Source organism: Trifolium pratense, linkage group LG7 (genome assembly GCF_020283565.1).
Source record: "Trifolium pratense cultivar HEN17-A07 linkage group LG7, ARS_RC_1.1, whole genome shotgun sequence".
Taxonomy (NCBI): domain Eukaryota; kingdom Viridiplantae; phylum Streptophyta; class Magnoliopsida; order Fabales; family Fabaceae; genus Trifolium; species Trifolium pratense.
The window spans coordinates 24,749,886-24,768,358 of NC_060065.1; the positions used below are offsets into that span (position 1 = coordinate 24,749,886).

Consider the following 18,473-nt stretch of genomic DNA (forward strand, 5'->3'; position numbering starts at 1 on the left):
TCTTGCCTTTTGGTTTTGAAAATGCCTGATATTATATTGCCAAAAAGAACTTACTGTAACCTTGTATGTCCTATTTGAACCGACAGCTTTGCAGATTCAGTTAGACGGCGGTGCTCGGCTTTGCAGTGAGTGGAATCCTGATGTTGCTACAAAATTTGTTGTTGCATCAGATGAAGACGGATCTCCTTCTATAAGGGTATAGTCTCTGCGGATTGTCTGTTTATTTTAAAGGTAATGTGTCTGTGTATTGACTTTATATGAGCATGTTGGCGCAGCTTTGGGATATGATATGAGGAATATAATGACACCGATAAAGGAGTTTGTGGGGCACACTAGAGGTAAAGCCAGCCATTCATTTATTTATGATTTATTGTACTAGAGTTTGTTGGCATTATCAATGCTACCTTTTCTTTTGGTTATATTCTTATTCCGCTTCCACGAATCCATTGAAAAATCATATGGGAAACAAACGAGTAATTAGTAAAAAATAATTAAAGTCCCATGGCTGTAGATCCCAATTATGTGTGAATTATATATGACAAGTGATAGAGAGTGCTAGGAAGCAAAAATACAATATAGAACATGTGTATTTTACATGGGCATGTGGATTTAGCAAAATCTAGATATCTTAGAACATAACATAGCTTGGGCATGTTAAAGAGTATGCGATATAATATTTCTCTTATTGTTTTAGCAGTTACTTTAATTGTATTATTCTTACCTATGGTGTTCTCTTCCTTAGTACTGTATTTTCCGGCTCTTGCTTTTTGATCAAGGATGTACCGCAATATTATTGATTGTTCCTGTCAAATTAATGTGAAGATGGATAATATCATGTTTTTAAATGATTTATAGGCTTCCTGAAGTTGATTTAACAGAGAGTCTACTTTTTTTGTTTATAAATATTGAGAACCATATTTAAAACCCCATGATTCCTGTCGAAAATTGTTTCTAATTGTATATATGTGCTAGTTGAGCTGAGACACGAGTGGCTCAAATGTAAGGATGGTTGCATGTTTTTTGCTACCAATCAACTGCATTAAAATAACAAGGCTAATGAATAGTCATGCTATATAATAATATAGTAAAATTCTTTATTCACTTCAATGTGCACCGGTATTAAGCTAGCTTTCAAACAAGTTGTTTATAAGTGTGTGCCTGACTATTTGTTTATGTCGACCATCTTATTGTTTCCTGTACATTGTTTATTGTAATATGATATAGGGATTGTGTGAGCCAATAGCACCACACTGCGTTACCTGCAAAAATTAATTCATCTTTACGCATTTGCAGAAGACTTTGGCTAGGGAAGAAACCCGTTTCCGACCATCCTGCTGCTTTAATTTGTATCTTATGATTAGTAGACACGTGTTAAATACTTTCTTTCTAAAGATGAATTATAAAACTGCTAGTTGTCAGAATTATCAATGAGAGAAGGTTTATAAAGATTACTAAGCTTTCTTGAACATAAGCATGCCGTTGGAGAGCATAATTCTATATTTTGAACTCCGGTGATTCCTGTTGTCACTCATTTATTTTTCCGTGCTTATTCTGAATATTGACTTACAGGTGAAGAGGCTGCTGATCAGGTCCAACAATCATATGCAATGTTTCCTTTGCCAAGTTCCTCATCTCAAGAACAATACCATGCGCAACCATCAATGCATGCACCATCCTTTGCATCTCACAGCCATTCTGACTCATCTATCAATGTTGCTGATTAACCTTTAGATTTTGCACCTAGGTTTGTCGTGATGGTGACCTGCAAATGCAATCAACTTATAATCATGATGATTCCGGTTCTTCAATGAATAACTGGTGTGCTCCAGTGGCACCTGGTGTTGGTTATGCACCAATACCTCCAAGTCTTCCTGCAGGGCCACAGGTTATAAATTTTAGCGCATTGTTTTTTCTAGTCAACTAATATGTTTCTTTTAACACCTGACACTTGGTTAATTTAACAGCACAATCCTTCTATTACCATTCATGGTCATGTAGCAGCACCACACGGAAGGTTTCCTGGACCTGGTCACCCTCCAACAATTCCACCAAATGGTGCACCCTATTCCCTTAGTACAGTAGCTACGATTCATCATACTGCTGCTTTCTCTGCTGATGCATATGGCGTTTCTGGTGTTCCTGAACGTCCTAAGAAGGTAATTGCTTTCTGAAGGTTAGTGCTTTGATAGATATGATTCATCCAACCTTATTTTGAAATTATTTTTCAGGCACCAGTCCCTAACTGGCTTAGAGAGGAAATAAAGAAAACAGTCATTGCTGCTCCTTCAGCAGATCATCCAAAAGTTGAACAAACACTTGTGCGTGATGGCATTGATAAATCATATGTGAAGGCTGATGATGAGACATATAGTAGAAGTATTGATTCGTCTAGATCAGCTGAGGATGAAGAGGACTAAGAGGTTTTCTTCTTTACTATTTTCTCCCATAAAAAAAATTCTCTCTCTCTCTCTCTCTCTCTCTCTCTATCTATCTATCTATCTATCTCTACACACACACACACACACACACACATCCTTCATCCACTTCCAGATTTGATATGACATATAATGTATGATCAGGTTGAAGTTGATAGAACTGCAAAAATCAATCAAAAAATAAGAAAAATTCCTACTAACCTTCTTTTGAAGGTAAGCATTGTTTGAAACATAAACCTTTGTCTTATTTAACACCTTTTTTATTTTGGTGGAAAAAAAGACGTTAAATAAGACGCAACAAAACAATTCATGATTGACATCTGTATACTGACTGTAACAGAAAAAGATATATTACAGTTCTAATTTTTTAGCCTCTTCCTTAGGTTACTGATGAATTGTTTGATGAGATTGCAACCAAAGTTCTTAGTGAAGACAATCTGCCTGCTGAAGGTAATTTCCCGATCTTCTAATTTTCTCTATCTTCCTTAAACACAAATGATTAGATTCTAGCCATGTAGTATTAGGTATTGGAAGCTCTAACCGTTATTTTCCCCCCACTGGGTCATAATGTTGCCACTTCAAACCATAATGCATCAGCCTTTCCACCCTCTGCTCCGGTTGCTAAGGCAACTGCTAAAGTTTTAGTTCCAGTTAAAGCAAAGGAAATAGAGAATGATGGTGCCAATGAAAAATCTAATTCAAGCTCTCCTGGAGATGTTTTAGGTCCTGCATATTATGGTTCTGATGCCGATGATGAAATTGAGAGTTCCAATGTGCCTGCTCCTGCAAAAGATGCTGCATATATGGTTAAAACCAACTCATCGCTATCCAGATATAGCAATGGTGATGCTATTGATCAATTACATGATGCTAAGATGACCGAAGAATCTGATCATTCAGATTCCAAGATAGTTTATAAAGATGCCAGGGATAATGGGTTTGATGCAATTGAAAGAAGCCACACAAGATTTAATGGTTACAGCTCGAAAGACATGTCAGGGGTGCCGATGAGACTAAATAAAAACTCATTCTTTGTTTCTTCTTCAAGAAATGAATGAAACGTGCAGCACAGTGGAATTTATGGTGTTGGGTCGGTCACTCAAGAATCATGAAACTGGCATGCTCGATCTGTGCCGATAGTCGCTTCTGTTTGCTACGGTAATTTTTTCAACTTTCTTTCCACATATTTGAATAGTTATTCGGATACTCATTTTCTCATTGTTCACTATTAACACAACATTCAATCTTCTGCTTCATTAAAACAAAACGAAAGAAACCTTAATTGACTAAAGGTGTTCTTTTTGTCCCATGACCCTTTTGTTTCTTTGGTACCAATGTTTTCAAAGATTATCTTTTTTGTTTGCTACGGTAATTTGCATTCATACATGTTGAAATACCAATTTGTTTCATTTTATTGTTTAGTCAAGAACATTCAATCTTCTGCTTGAAAAAAGGTACAACTTTACGACTTTTTCTCATTCTTGATCATTCAAGAACATTCAATCTTGAATCATTGTGTGACGGAATCTCTTTTCACTATCTGAAAAAGGGTTGGGGAGTATATTGCCCTAGTAACCTTAAATTTGACGATTGGGATCGATGAATATACTTTGTTTTATAAATTTTGTAACAGATGGATCATTTATGCCTCACTGACCATAGAGTAAAAGGTTAGATGAACTTAATGACCCTAGTCCCTAAATGTGAAAGCTTGTTATTGCCTTAATTGCTACTCAAGCAATTGTCTCTATCGGTGGCCTTTGAAAAAAATTATGAATTTTTATTCATAATAATGCATGAATGAATATATATATATATATATATATATATATATATATATATATATATATATATATATATATATATATATATATATATATATATATATATATATATATATATATATATAGGGAGGGATCAAATTACACCGGTGTAACATTTGAGTAATGTTACACCGCTCAATAACGCTTTAACGAATACAAATTTTACAAAATCCACCGTTTGATTGAAAGTTTATATCATATAGATCATCTATGTTAGAATTTATAAAAATCTAAAATCGTTTGATATGTTATTGAGATCGATCAAGATGAATGGTATTCAATAAAAACGCATAAACCATTAATCTTGATTGGTTTCAATAACATACCAAACGATTTTAGATTTTTGTAAAAATTAATATGGATGATCTATACGATATAAGCTTTCAATCCAACGGTGGATTTTGTAAAATTTGTATTCGTTAAAGCGTTATTGAGCGGTGTAACATTACTCAAATGTTACACCGGTGTAATTTGATCCCTCCCCTATATATATATATATATATATATATATATATATATATATATATATATATATATATATATATATATATATATATATATATATTCTGCTTTGATGACCCTTAGTCCCTAAATTCAATTCTGCAACTGCAATTAGAAGTGATTTTGCATTATGAACAACATTCAATCTTCTGCTTAATAAAAACAAAACAAAAGAACCTTAATTGAGTAAAGGTGTTCTTTCTGTCCCATGACCCTTTTGTTTGTTTGGTACAAATTTTTCAAAGATTAACTTTTTTGTTTGGTAAGGTAAATTTTGGAACTTTCATTTTATATCTCAGAAAAACAGTTCAAGAACAATTTGGAGGTATCTGCTTATCTTACAAATGTATCACAGTCGAATGATCATACTATTCATCTTCTCTTCAGTGCTAATAATTGGGAAAAGAGGTTTCTTTGCTTTTGTTTTTATTTTCCAGTTATGTTATTATTGTCATAAGCAGCTCTTTGGGGTTTAGTTTGTGAAGTTTATGTCATGCGAATCGTGATTATGTCTTAATTTCACTTGTAGTTTTCTGAAAGCTTGTAGCTTCTAGGAGGACGGGTCTTGTTGGGGGCTTAGGAGGTTTGTTTGTAAAAAGTAGCACGGAAAGAACAACAATTTTTTTTTATTCATCACTTGCAAGTTGCAACTTTAATATATGGCCATGGACCATTGTCTAGCTAGAAAGGGGATACAGTATTCCAAGAAGAATGGGCATATAAAGGAAGAAATGGTAACCATAGACAGCTTAGGCATTTAAGTCCTTTGATCAAAACCTCTAGTTTCCTTAGCCTTTATGTAATCCGCAGAAGCAAGTTGTGATGACGTAGTGTTGTAAAGCTTGCATGGTTTCTGACTCTGAGGGAAGCATAATTCAATAAGCTTGATACATGGCTCTAGTTACTATGTTAATATGGTTATATCCTAGAATGCTGTTCTTATTAGTAGGGGTGTGCATGGTTTGGAAACCACATCACACCTAATTGATGGTTTTGGTTCTAACCAAAACCATTTTTATGAGAAACCGGTTATTTTTTAAAACTAATTTGGATTTGGTTATTAACCGGATCGAAACCAATTTATAACCGATTTGTAATAAAATTTAGGTTATTCACATGATCCAATTTTAAATAGGTTTTTTACTTAAACTAATTTTTTTTATTAGTTGATTAAAAAAAATAGATTTATTAATTATTTTAAAAACATAATTTTTCATTAATTTTATGATTGAATTGGTTTATAATCAACCCACAAAGTTTTTTTTTTCTAAACCCAAATTATTTTTTACTTAGCCGAAAACTTGTTTTTTATATTGTTTTAAAAAAAAAAAATTTAAAAAAAGAGTAATTTTTAAAATTAAAAAATCTGATTTTTAAATACAAAAGAAACTAATATTTATTATAGGAAAAAAATTAAAATACTAAATTTTTGAAAAACTAAAAACATTAAAATCTGATTTTTTAATTATTTTAAAAAAAACTGATTTTTTTAATTATTTTTAAAAAAAACTGATTTTTTAAAAACTAAAAGCATTAAAAACTGATTTTTTAATTATTTTTAAAATAATTATTAAAAGTCTGATTTTTAAAATAAAATAATAATAAAATAGTATGGGTGGTTGGTGGTGGCCGGCCACCGGAGCACCGCCGCCGACCGCTGTGAAAGTATGGGTGGTTTGCTGGTACTTACTCATGACAAGTGAAATTCCAAGATTTCTTTGATTAAACTGTATTGTTGGTGCTAGTCATTGATGGAAACAAAATTGAAAAGTGGAATAACACTCATTGTTGACCGATATTCTTATTCTGGGGTGGCCTTCTCATCTGCTAAGGGACTAAATATTGAATGGTGTAAGGTAAAAGATTCACGAGGACTTTCTAGGAGGTCTTCTATTCTAGCTTAGTCTAGAATTCTTTTAATTTCTTATGTTCTCTCTCCGTTAGTAAATGTTGAATTTTAATTTTTGCAGGCCCTGAAAATTGGATTGCTTGCTCTAGATCTTGTAGCATACCTTGACATCTCACCAGATGTAAGCAACACTTGCTATGTGGCCAATAAATAGTGGTTTGTTGGGTTAGGTTGAGACACAATTTCAACGTTGCTTACTAATTTTCATGCTGGAAAAGGTTTTTATTCTGTAAAACAATGCTTATTTTCTATAATGTTTATCTGCTCCCTTTTCTATGTTCCATGTTGTTGGGATATAAAATTTTGAATTAAATAGGGAGTGGGGCGTTGATTTACAAAAGTTAGATGTGTTACTTTTATTCAGGAGGGTGGTTCAAGTCCTAATACATAAATGATTTCAGCTCTCTTGCTTCTAAAGTTCATCCACCTTGATCTTCTGACTTTTTTTCACTATTGATGGGTTACATTGTTTGAGCTTGGTTCATGCATGTTTCCCTGTTTCTTATTTATATTCTTTGCACATTCATATCAGAAAGTTGCAGAAAGAGGAGGGTATGGTGATGAAAGATATGAAAAGCTTGAGTTTCAGAAGAAAGTTGCCGAACATTACAAAGTCCTTCATGATGCCTCCTGTAAGGTAATGAACTGTTTTTCTGGCCTTAAGAACAATACAAAGACCCATTTTTTCATTTTTTATTTGTCAAGAACATTCAATCTTCTGCTTGAAAAAGAGGTACAACTTTATCCATTTTTCCCGTTCTTGATCATTGAAGAACAAAAAGTCAGATCATGTTTGATACCAATATTTTAAAACAACAGTTTTTAGAATTTTCATTCAAACATATTTGCCCTATCTGGTTTATAATCTTCTGCAAGGATAATATCTATTGTGCTTTGATGACCCTACTGATAAGGGTTTCAAAGGAATTCTCAGGAACAAAGTAAAAAGAAACTAACTCTTTGGAGTATAAACTATTTCTTATAATATCGATCTGGTATGTATGGCATTATGCAGACAACCTATGCCATATAAGGATGCTTGCATTGTGATTAATGGAGGAAACCATAATGAGGTTGTATCTGATAAAATTCAGTGGGTGTTGGCATAATAGCACTATATTTGTGTTGATAATTATAAATTTAAGTCTTGGATTTAGTAACTGAAAAAAGTTAGAACCTTACCGATTTTTATCATTCTTGATCATTCAATAAGATTCAATCTTCTTGATAAATACAAAACCTTTTATTGCTGAGCATAACAGTGTTCAGGTTTAGCATGCTAATAAGGTGGTTAATTCCCAAGATTCAACGGTAATTTGGAAACCGAAATCTCATGGAACTGTTCTTGGACGACTGTAACTGAAGTTGAAAGAATGTTGTTGGGTAAATGGAAGGTTGATGGTTCAGATGCGTCTTGATGCACGAATCAGAGCAACCTTTTGAAAATGAAAAGTCAGATTAAGAGGTATATGACTCCTATCTCAGTTTCTTATGTTTTGATTTCATGAGTGGATGTATCAATTTTCCTAGTTTATATATTTTTTTCTTCGTAATAATTGTTTGAGTTTCAATTTATTAGATAAATCAAACACAATTTTTTCAAGAACATTCAAAATAAACTGATATGCTCTCTGCTGAGAGATAAACTTTGTTTGCTATGGTAATTTTTTTATTTTCATTCCACATATTTCCATTGATGCATGCTCAGATCAGATATACTCATTTTCTAATTCTTGATAATTCAACAACATTCAATCTTCTGCTTGATTAAAACAAAATAACCTTACTAATTGAGCAAAAGGTGTTTTGTTCTAAGACCCTATTTGGTACCAATATTTTGAAATATAGAACTTTTTCGTTTGCTACGGTAATTTTGGAACTTTCGATCCAATATATTTTCATTGATACATGTTGAGATATCTATTTTTAATTTAGTCAAGAACATTCAATCATTGTGTGACATAATCTTTTTTCATTATCTGAAAAAGGGTGGAGTATATTGCCCTAGTAACCCTAAATTTGACCGTTGGAATTGATGCATACAATTTGTTTTTTAAATTTTGTAACGGATGGATCATAGATACCTCAATGACTATAGAGTAAAATGCTGGATGAACTTAGTGACCCTAGTCCCTGAATGTGAAAGCTAGTTGTTGCCTTAACTGCTACTCAAGTAATTGTCTCTATCGGTGTCCGCTTTTCTGTTAAAAAAAAATTATGAATTTTTATTCATAATAATGAATAAATGGGTATATATTCTGCTTTGATGACCCTTAATTCCGAAATTCAATTCTGCAACTGCAATTAAAAGTGATTTTGCATTATGAACTTAATCACCCTAATTCCTAGTGTTTCATAAGTTTTGCAAGGGATGAGATGCTTCAATGACCTTAGAGTAAAATGCATTACGAACTCTTTATTCATAAAGGAAAAGTTGGATGGTGGTCTTTAATGAAATTTGAATATGAACTTTTATTCAAAATGTGTATGGTCTCCATTGTCTTACTAATTGTGAAAATGTCACCGAGATGGTTTTTCTTTTTCTTTTCATTATCTATAATAAAGGGTGGTATGGTATACATGAAACTACTAACTCCAAATTCGATAATAAGATGGTTTTACTTTTTCCCATGATTTTTGTTAGGGATTGTCTTGTTAACCCGAAAATGTTGGATGATGCCTTAATGCAAAAGCTAGTTGTTGTCTTAAATGCAATTGTGCTTTGATGAAAAATATAAGGCATAAATGTAAGGCACATGTGTTTGCTATTGTGCTTTATTAGAGATACATCAACAGAATATAAATATAGCTTAGTTAAAGTTTACTCTATGTGTAATTAGCTGAGTCAAAGCTTACTCTCTGTGTAATTAGGTAGTTATGACAGCTGGCAATTAATGGACAGCTGGCAGTCACAATTAGGATAGAACCTGCTATAGCTGGTCATAGTTTCATCTACTATAAATGAGGAACTTGTAACTGCCTGTAACCAATTCAATTCAACACAAGAAAATGAAAATTCAATATTCAGTCTAAAGAAGGCATTTGAGTCGTCTCCTGCTGATCCAACTGTAGAACTGAATATGCAGTAGTAAGTGCATATTTGGATTAGACTATTTTATGTTATCCACCAATAAAAATATTATTTTGTGCGTAGGAAAGCTTGTAATCAAAATCTTTTGACTTTTAGCTGAAAAGCCTTCCTTATTTGTAAAAATTAAGCAATGCAAATCCGTTTTTAATAGTCATGTTGTTATATATAAAATGAAGAATCAAATCCGTTAACACTAGATGTAAGTCTCGACATATATAGTTATATATCTTTTGATAACTTTTCTATGAATGATTAATTTTGTCAATTTAACCATTTGCTTGAAAGCGCTTGACTTGAGAATACTTTTTTTTTTTTGGAACAAAGACAGTCAGAGCCCAACTATTGAGAATACTTTATTTGTTAAATTCTATACAATTCAGAAACTAACTGATTAATTGATCAAACCACTCATTTTAACCTATAATACACCATCTAAAATATGGTAAAAACATCCAGCCATGTGTGTGTTTGTAGTTTAGGAGAACACACTGTTTCCTACATACAAGAACACATTTTTTTGTTCTTAGAGGTCATTCATCAAGGCATATATGTGTACGCTTGTTGGCAGGACAAAATTGGCGCATGGTTTACTTTCTGGGAAATACTCTGTTCCAGAGTTTAAGGTATGTCTTCGTAGCAAACGTCTTCATAGCTTAATAAGCTTCATGTTACAATTTGTATTGTGTCTTGCAAATTTATACGTTACCTTTATATCTGTCATCCAGAATGATGAAAAAGAAAATTTGGCTACCTCAACTACAACTGCAGTAAGATTTCTGGCTCTTTGATGATTAACATTCTTAGCTCATATATACCTAAATGACTGTCATAATTTTATAAATTGATTATGCTCTTCTGGACGTAACATGTTTCTTATGAATTTTCTTTGCCCAATTTCTGTCTATTTGTCCACTATTCTTCAAACATCAGAAACAAGAAGGAATACGGTCAAATATGTTCAAAGCTGTAATTGCTGCCAGTGGCAGCAATTACAGCTTTGAACATATTTGGCTGCCAGCCATCCATCCTGAATTTTCATCTATTCGGCAACAGGTATGTTTAGTAACTTCTTTTAAACAAAAATTAATGATATATAAGAAGTATTTAATGTTTTTCTGTTTTTTATGCTAAAAGTTCTTTCTTACTTTACTTTGGAAAGGAAACGTGAGCTTAAACATATATTGGGGAAAGGAAACGTGAGCTTAAACATATATAATAATTCGTATAAAAATATCTCTTGAGCATGAATGAAGAAAATCAGATTTTATTTAAGCTTATTTTGTGGGGAATGTTTTCATTTCTGTACTCAAATGATCTCCCAACATTTGGTTCCCCATAATTTATTAGGTATTCTGTGATGAGTTAAAAAATGTAAGTCCTTAATTCACATGTCAAGTTTTGTGTTCGCCACCTCATTTTCTTATTGCATATCATCTGTCATAACCAACACACCTAGTAATCAAATGCTGTTTTTAAAATCAAGCAGTTAACTTCGCCGCATTTTATTTTCATCTCTTCCTTTTAACTCATTCTCTATCTTATTTTATACTGCTCCGCTTTTGAGCAAGGATCAAGGAGGATCCAAATTTGTAATTTTTCTATAGTTGCATTCATATTTCATAATCCTCTTAGTTTTCATAATCCGCATCTGTTATCCTTATTTTAATAAGTACTTTAGTTAAAGTTATGTTGCTATATTTTTACTGCTTGGTTCCCACACTTGATGTTATAGGATGCTTTAGAATTTTTCCTTCATTTTATTGACCGAGTTGAACAAGCTAATGCCGGGAAAACTGAACTGAATCCTGCGAACAGTTTCAAATTTGGCATTGAAGATAGAATTTCATGTTCATCTGGAAAAGTTAAATACAATAGAAGGCAGGATTATATTCTTTCTCTCAATATCCCATTACATGAAGCAACTAACAAAGGTTAGTTTTTCAATCATCAGCCTTAACTTAACTTAAAAATGAGATGCATTTGTGATCTTAAACTGAATATTTGCATTGTTTGAGAAACCTCAGAAGAATTAAAATCCTTTCACAAACTCAAAGCAGAGAAACTTGCAGAAGGAAATGTCACGAATATTGAGGCCTAACTCATCCTTACAAAACCGGCTTGTAAGGTGAGGATTGCCTCCTCTTTATAAACTCTTCTCAAGAGTCCTGTCTATCCGATGTGGGACTAAATCCCACCGAGTGTTGGCTGCTAACACACCCCCTCACGCTTCAGCCCGGCCCAATGGGCCTGAAGCGTGAACGATGTCGGAAGCCCAACGATAGACCCGATAGGCTCTGATACCATGTCACGAATATCGAGGCCTAACTCATCCTTACAAAACCGGCTTGTAAGGTGAGGATTGCCTCCTCTTTATAAACTCTTCTCAAGAGTCCTATCTATCCGATGTGGGATTAAATCCCACCGAGTGTTGGCTGCTAACAGGAAAGGATCTGTAAGTTCAAATGCTCAGAAATCTTATTATTTCCTTCATCTGATTTTTTAGACACCTCTAAGCATTTTTGTTCTTGTAGATCTGGTGATGAGATTGTGCGTCCAAGGGTGCCTTTAGAAGCTTGCCTTGCAAACTTCTCTGCTCATGAGGATATACATGATTTTTACAGCACTGCTTTGAAAAGAAAGACAACAACACTGAAGTAAGCATTCTAAATTTTTTTAATATATTAAATTAGAAGAACTTCCTTTTTAATTCATTGTCAACAGATTTTACTTAAGGTATATCACATTTTTTCTTTAGTTTTGTGAGAAATTTTTCTGCTAATATCTATGATGCATGGATACATGAAACTCTGTTCGTGCCATCGATATTGATATATTTTGAATTTTTTTAGGGGATATAACTTATAAGGTTGGCTTGTGTGTTGGAGTGGGAGAGTTATGGAGTAGAGTGATATGGAGGCTGAGTTAACACCAACATATAATGTGGAAAATAATAAGTGAATACTGTTGTGTGTTATTCCTCAGCTCAAGACTGGTTTAAATAGGAAGAGTACAAACATAAAAGGAAATAATAGATAAGCTTAGAATCTCCTAGAAATAACAAACTAGGAAACTAAATATTTTTCAACACCCCCCTCAAGTTGGTGCATAGATATCTATCATGCCCAACTTGTCGATCAAATGCTCAAAGGTGGGTCTTGCTAAGCTTTTGGTCAAGATATCTGCAGTTTGCTGACTCGAAGTTACAAAAGGTAGACATATGATTCCGGCATCTAACTTCTCTTTTATGAAATGTCGATCGATCTCAATATGCTTGGTTATGTCATGTTGAACTGGGTTATGAGCTATGCTAATAGCGGCTTTACTGTTAGAGTATAATTTCAATGGAAGCTCAATTTTCATCTTAAGCTCTTCTAGGACTCTGTGGATCCATAATCCTTCACAAATACCTTGAGCCATAGCTCTAAACTCAGCTTCTACACTACTTCTTGCTACAACTCCTTGTTTCTTGCTCCTCCATGTCACAAGATTACCCCAAACATAGGTACAATATCCGGAGGTTGATCTTCTGTCAGTGACTGAACCTGCCCAATCAGCATCGGTAAAGATAAACACATTTCTTTCACTAGTTTTCTTAAAAAATAATCCCTTTCCAGGATTTGCTTTCAAATATCGCAGTATCCTATAGACTGCCTCAAGATGTTCCTCAAAATGAGAATGCATAAACTGATTTACTACACTAACCGAGAAAGCAATGTCAGGTCTAGTGTGTGACAAATAAATCAGTTTCCCAACCAATCTCTGGTACCTTCCAGTATCAACAGGAACACTACCTTCTTCCCAAAGTTTTGCATTAGGATCCATGAGAGTATCTGCTGGTCGACATCCACTCATTCCTGTTTCTTTCAATAAATATAGAATGTATTTTTGCTGGGAGACTACAATACCATCTTTTGATCGAGCAACCTCCATACCAAGAAAATATCTCATGGATTCCAAGTCCTTGATTTCAAAGTCTAATGCTAATTTCTCTTTTACTCTTGCCATTTCAACTATATCATCTCCAGTAAGGACGATATCATCAACATAAACAATTAGGACAACAATTTTTCCATCTTGGGAGAACTTTGTGAACAAGGTGTGGTCAGCTTGTCCTTGAATGTACCCTTGTTTCTTCATGGAATAAGTGAACTTTTCAAACCAAGCTCTAGGAGACTGCTTTAATCCATACAAAGACTTATTTAGTTTGCATACATTTGATCCAAACTTGTCTTCAAAGCCAGGAGGAATGTCCACATATACCTCTTCTTCTAAATCACCATTGAGAAAAACATTCTTAACATCCAACTGATGTAGGGGCCAATCTAAGTTAGCAGCAAGAGACAAGAGAATTCTGACAGTGTTCAATTTTGCAACAGGAGCAAAAGTCCCTGAGTAGTCTATACCATAGGTTTGAGTAAAACCCTTAGCCACCAATCGAGCCTTGTACCTTTCGATTGACCCATCTGAATCATACTTCACAGTAAACACCCATTTACATCCAACCGTCTTCTTGCCATCCGGTAGTGTCATAACACTCCAGGTTTTGTTCTTTTCAAGAGCTTTCATCTCCTCAAGTACAGCTTCCCTCCACTTTGGAACTTCTAGAGCAACCTGTACATTTTTTGGAATCTCTACACTAGACAATTTTGAGGTGAAGGCAGAAAAAGACGAAGACAAATTTGAATATGATATAAAATTGGACAATGGGTATTTAGTGCAAGATCTAACAGGATACAAAATACGACTCTCAGAAACAGAGATAGACTTACCTTTTCTTTTTTTAGGAAGTTGATCATCCCCCGGTTCAGATTCATGACAGTGTTGAGATGTGGACTCATCACTTTCTTTGTGATTCTTTCTCACAAAATCCTTTCCTTTCCAAGTTTTGTTTCCAGCTTTAAACCTATTATCTTTATGACTCATTATTTTGTGGCATTTCAATTAGATCATCATTATCATTGTTTTCAAGATTCTCATTGTTTTCTTCATGAGAAAATGTAGGCTCGGATTCACCAAGTTCACTACTCATAACAGGAGTAGGATTAGATAAAGAATCATGGCCATTTTTCGTTGGTGCAGAAGTATAAGTCTTAGAACTTTGTGATACTGGCAAAGATAAATTATTATTAAAAAAACTCATGTCCTCAGTTTGAAACGAGTTAAAAAAACTCATGTTCTCAGTTTGAAACGAATCTTCATTTAAAATTCCCACCTGAAGATGCGTGTCAAAAAAATGTTTGTTTTCAAAGAATGTAACATCCATGGTGACAAACATTTTCTGGTTTTTTGGATCAAAACATTTATATCCCTTCTAGGTTGGAGAATACCCAACAAAAACACATTTTATAGCACGCGGTTCGAGTTTGCTAATATTCTTATGTTCATGAACAAATGCAGTGCAACCAAAGATTTTTAAGGTCAAATCGTTTGAAACACGATCATTAGGAAAACATTCTTTGAAAATATGAATTGGAGTTTTAAAATTAAGAACTTTGGAGGGCACTCTGTTAATTAAGTATGCAGCAGTTAAAACTGCTTCACCCCACAAATAATTTGGTACTTTACTTGCGAAAAGTAAAGCTCTAGCCACCTCCAACAAGTGCCTATTTTTTCTTTCTGCAACCATAGTAGTTAATCCCGGATCCCGGAGCGGAGCGGCCAGCCCCAAAACTGGGATAGCGGCATCCCGGGGAGCGGGATGGCCGGGATGCCCCTATTATTTTTTATTTATTTATAAATTACATAAATAATACTATAAACATATAATTAATGTAAAATTAAACAAACATCTCAAAATCCATAAAACATTCATAAATTAAAAATTAAAAACACAAATCTCAAGTCTACAACACCTTCTTCATCTTTGTCAAAAAAAAAAAAAACCTTCATCATAAAGTAACTAAAAATTACCAACAATAGTCAAGCAAAATAAATAAGCAAAAGTCAAGTCTCCAACACTTAGATTAATAAAGTAACTAAAAATTAAAACTCGAGTTCATCATCAAAGTCTAAGTCTAATCATCCGAGGTTGAAGAAGAAACAACAGATGAAGGTTGAAGAAGAAACAGCAGATGAAGCTTGAAGAAGTTTGGATCTTGAGAGTGAGAGAAGATAGTACGATAGCGTGAGAGAAAGAATGAATTGCGGCTAGGGTTTAGTTAGGAGTAAGTAACAGTTTTAAAGGTAAAAAACCAATTTTACCCTTACTAAAATGAGTGAGATTTCAAAAATGGCCTTTAAAACCCATGAAAACAAAATCTCAGCCCTAACCCGGGATGGCAACCCGGGACCCGCTCCGCTCCGGTCCACTGGGAACCTGCTGGGATCCCACCGAGAAGCTTAGCTGCGCCGCTCCATCCCATCCCGTCCCGGCAGAGCTCCACTCCGCTCTGCTCCACCGGGATCCCACTGGGATCGCCCGGGATTGACTACCATGTCTGCAACTCCATTTTGTTGGGGAGTGTTAGGACATGAACTTTGATGCACAATTCCATTTTCACGAAAAAAAATACTCAACATTGTGTTAAAATATTCTTTGCCGTTATCACTTCTAAATACTTGAATATTTGTTTGAAATTGATTTTACACCATTTTAACAAAATCTTTTACGGCCTGACAAACATCAGATTTCCCTACACCCAACAAACTCTTGAGTGATCATCTATAAATGTGATAAACCATTTTTTATGAGAAAGTGTACTCGTTCGGTTAGGACCCTTTTCAAAAAATAAATGGATGCATTATTTTTTCAAAATAAATAAATAACTAAATTCTAATTCTTTGTCAATACACAAGCGATACAACGTTGACCCGCTCCCGTAGAGACCGGCGTCGAACACTGAAACTAGCCAGGTTGCATAGAAACATGGTGTTGCACATCCAAATTGGTCCAAAAAAAACCGAATACTGAAACAAATTTGATTTTTATTGGATGTTTATGGACGTCTTTGTGAAACAGACTTGATTTAAATTTAATTTCAAATTCTAACTGCATATATAAATTTTCATACTTATTTATTTTATTATTAACATATTTTTTCTGTTTCTTAATAATACTTATTAGTTATATGTAATCTATCGTTTACTATTTACATATCGGATATTCTTACTTCATAATGTTACTTTGTTTTATGATGGATCATAATATTACATTTTAGTATATTATTAATGTTATGTTATATAGTTTGTAATTGTGATATTTTATTTGACAAAATACAAATCTATAACTGTGTTGGTCAAAACTGAATAAATAACTATTGTACAACTGCATGTGCTGCACAATGAGAGATAGTGAGGCGCATTGGATAAGAAACAAGTTGAAGAAATGATGTTGCAAATAGGCAACGTTATTATTTTGAAAATGAAAATTTTGGGACTTATTTTTTAGGGTCTAACACCATATTTTCGATCCAGTGTCGATACCTAGGAGCCATAATGCACGATGGCATTCATGCTTCGTGCCTTTGCAGACTTTTTTATGTATATGTTTTAAACCATTTATAGTCAAATCATTACAATTTTGAAAAAGTAAGAGATAATGTGTAATAGGAAGGCTAATGATTGATGGAGTGATTGTGGTTCTTTCACTGTGTTTTAATAGATCAGATTTCTTGAAGTGTTTTAATTTTTGCATTTTTGGATTGTAATTTCTGGATTTTTTTTTGAGCTTATGAAAGTGTTGTTGAAGATGAAGAACAATGGAAGAAAGAAGATGAAGAAAAAGATTAAGTGTTTGTGGTTCATCATTATATACAATAGACTTACAGGATCTGATGGTTGTCTTTTCAACAAAAAAATCAAATGGTTAAAATTTAAAAAATCAATGAGGTCTTTGGTGGACTACTTACACTGTATGACATCTTTGGTGGAACTAACGTTTTTTGAAAAAAATTGACGGAAAGGATCAAAGCGTCAAACGGAGATGTCTTTAAGGGACCAATTCAAACCGTTTTTTTCTTCAAGGGACCAATTCAAACCGTTTTTTTCTTCAAGGGACCATTGTGAAACCTAAAATGTCTTTAAGGGACCATTGAACTAATTAAGCCAAACTAAAAATATTGCATGTATTAATTCGTATATTAATAGTCATTGATAAAATTTTATTCTATCATTTTAATTTTTTATAAATACATTATTGTATTCTTAAAATTGGGAGTTGAGCATTACTCAACTCTACAAAACCGGCTTGAAAAGTGAGAATTGTCTCTACTTATAAACTCATGTTCAAGACATCTCACATCGGATGTGAGACTCGTAACACACCCCCTCACTCCTAAATTGGTGCGTGGATAGCGGAAACTTGATAGCAAGTGGTCTAACGGATTTTGGAGGACGCTCCGATATCATCTTAAGATTGAGAGTTTTTAAAAAATAAATAAATTGGAAATTTGGTCTAACTCAACCCTACAAAACCGGATGGAAAAGTGAGGATTGCCTCTAATTATAAACCCTACAAATTGGGAGTTCAGGCTGAAATTCCTGGCACACAGTGGACAGGTGTAGGTGTATCAACACTTGTCTGTTGTAGACAGATGTTGTTACCGGTGCGCCAACACTTGTCTATAAACAGAGTACTTAACATAAAACAATAAAAACAATAAAGTAAATAACACACAAGAGTTGTTAACCCAGTTCAGCCTAAAGCCTACTCTGGGGGATACCAATCCAGGAATGAAGTCCACTATCAGCAGTATTACTTCGAAGCTAAACTCACC

At 33.8% G+C, this 18,473-nt stretch overlaps 2 protein-coding genes and 1 pseudogene across 2 annotated transcripts; all 3 read left to right on the forward strand.

Annotated features, from left to right (window-relative positions):
* Positions 1-1,255: 1,255 nt before the first annotated feature.
* LOC123897382 lies at positions 1,256-3,593 on the forward strand. The gene is made up of 5 exons (XM_045947982.1): positions 1,256-1,885; positions 1,965-2,156; positions 2,229-2,420; positions 2,819-2,885; positions 3,159-3,593. Exons 1-3 carry the CDS (start codon positions 1,769-1,771, stop codon positions 2,415-2,417), a joined length of 498 nt encoding a protein of 165 aa, XP_045803938.1. The 5' UTR covers positions 1,256-1,768; the 3' UTR covers positions 2,418-2,420; positions 2,819-2,885; positions 3,159-3,593.
* A 2,847-nt stretch (positions 3,594-6,440) lies between these two features.
* Positions 6,441-8,443, forward strand: LOC123897384 (thymidylate kinase-like). The gene is made up of 4 exons (XM_045947984.1): positions 6,441-6,615; positions 6,730-6,789; positions 7,201-7,305; positions 7,931-8,443. The coding sequence occupies exons 1-4, from the start codon at positions 6,511-6,513 to the stop codon at positions 7,949-7,951; spliced, it is 291 nt and encodes a 96-aa protein (XP_045803940.1). The 5' UTR covers positions 6,441-6,510; the 3' UTR covers positions 7,952-8,443.
* A 2,314-nt stretch (positions 8,444-10,757) lies between these two features.
* LOC123897381 overlaps positions 10,758-18,473 on the forward strand; it is a 31,863-nt pseudogene continuing 24,147 nt past the window's right edge.

What these genes read in the sequence shown, in the direction of transcription:
- LOC123897384 (XM_045947984.1), top strand. Translation starts at nt 6,511, where the DNA reads ATGGAAACAAAATTGAAAAGTGGAATAACACTCATTGTTGACCGATAT. An exon ending in ACCTTGACATCTCACCAGAT is followed by an intron (nt 6,790 to 7,200) that starts GTAAGCAACACT and finishes CATTCATATCAG; the next exon opens with AAAGTTGCAGAAAGAGGAGG. An exon ending in TTCATGATGCCTCCTGTAAG is followed by an intron (nt 7,306 to 7,930) that starts GTAATGAACTGT and finishes TGAGCATAACAG; the next exon opens with TGTTCAGGTTTAGCATGCTA.
- LOC123897382 (XM_045947982.1), top strand. Translation starts at nt 1,769, where the DNA reads ATGCAATCAACTTATAATCATGATGATTCCGGTTCTTCAATGAATAAC. An exon ending in GTCTTCCTGCAGGGCCACAG is followed by an intron (nt 1,886 to 1,964) that starts GTTATAAATTTT and finishes TTAATTTAACAG; the next exon opens with CACAATCCTTCTATTACCAT. An exon ending in TTCCTGAACGTCCTAAGAAG is followed by an intron (nt 2,157 to 2,228) that starts GTAATTGCTTTC and finishes ATTATTTTTCAG; the next exon opens with GCACCAGTCCCTAACTGGCT.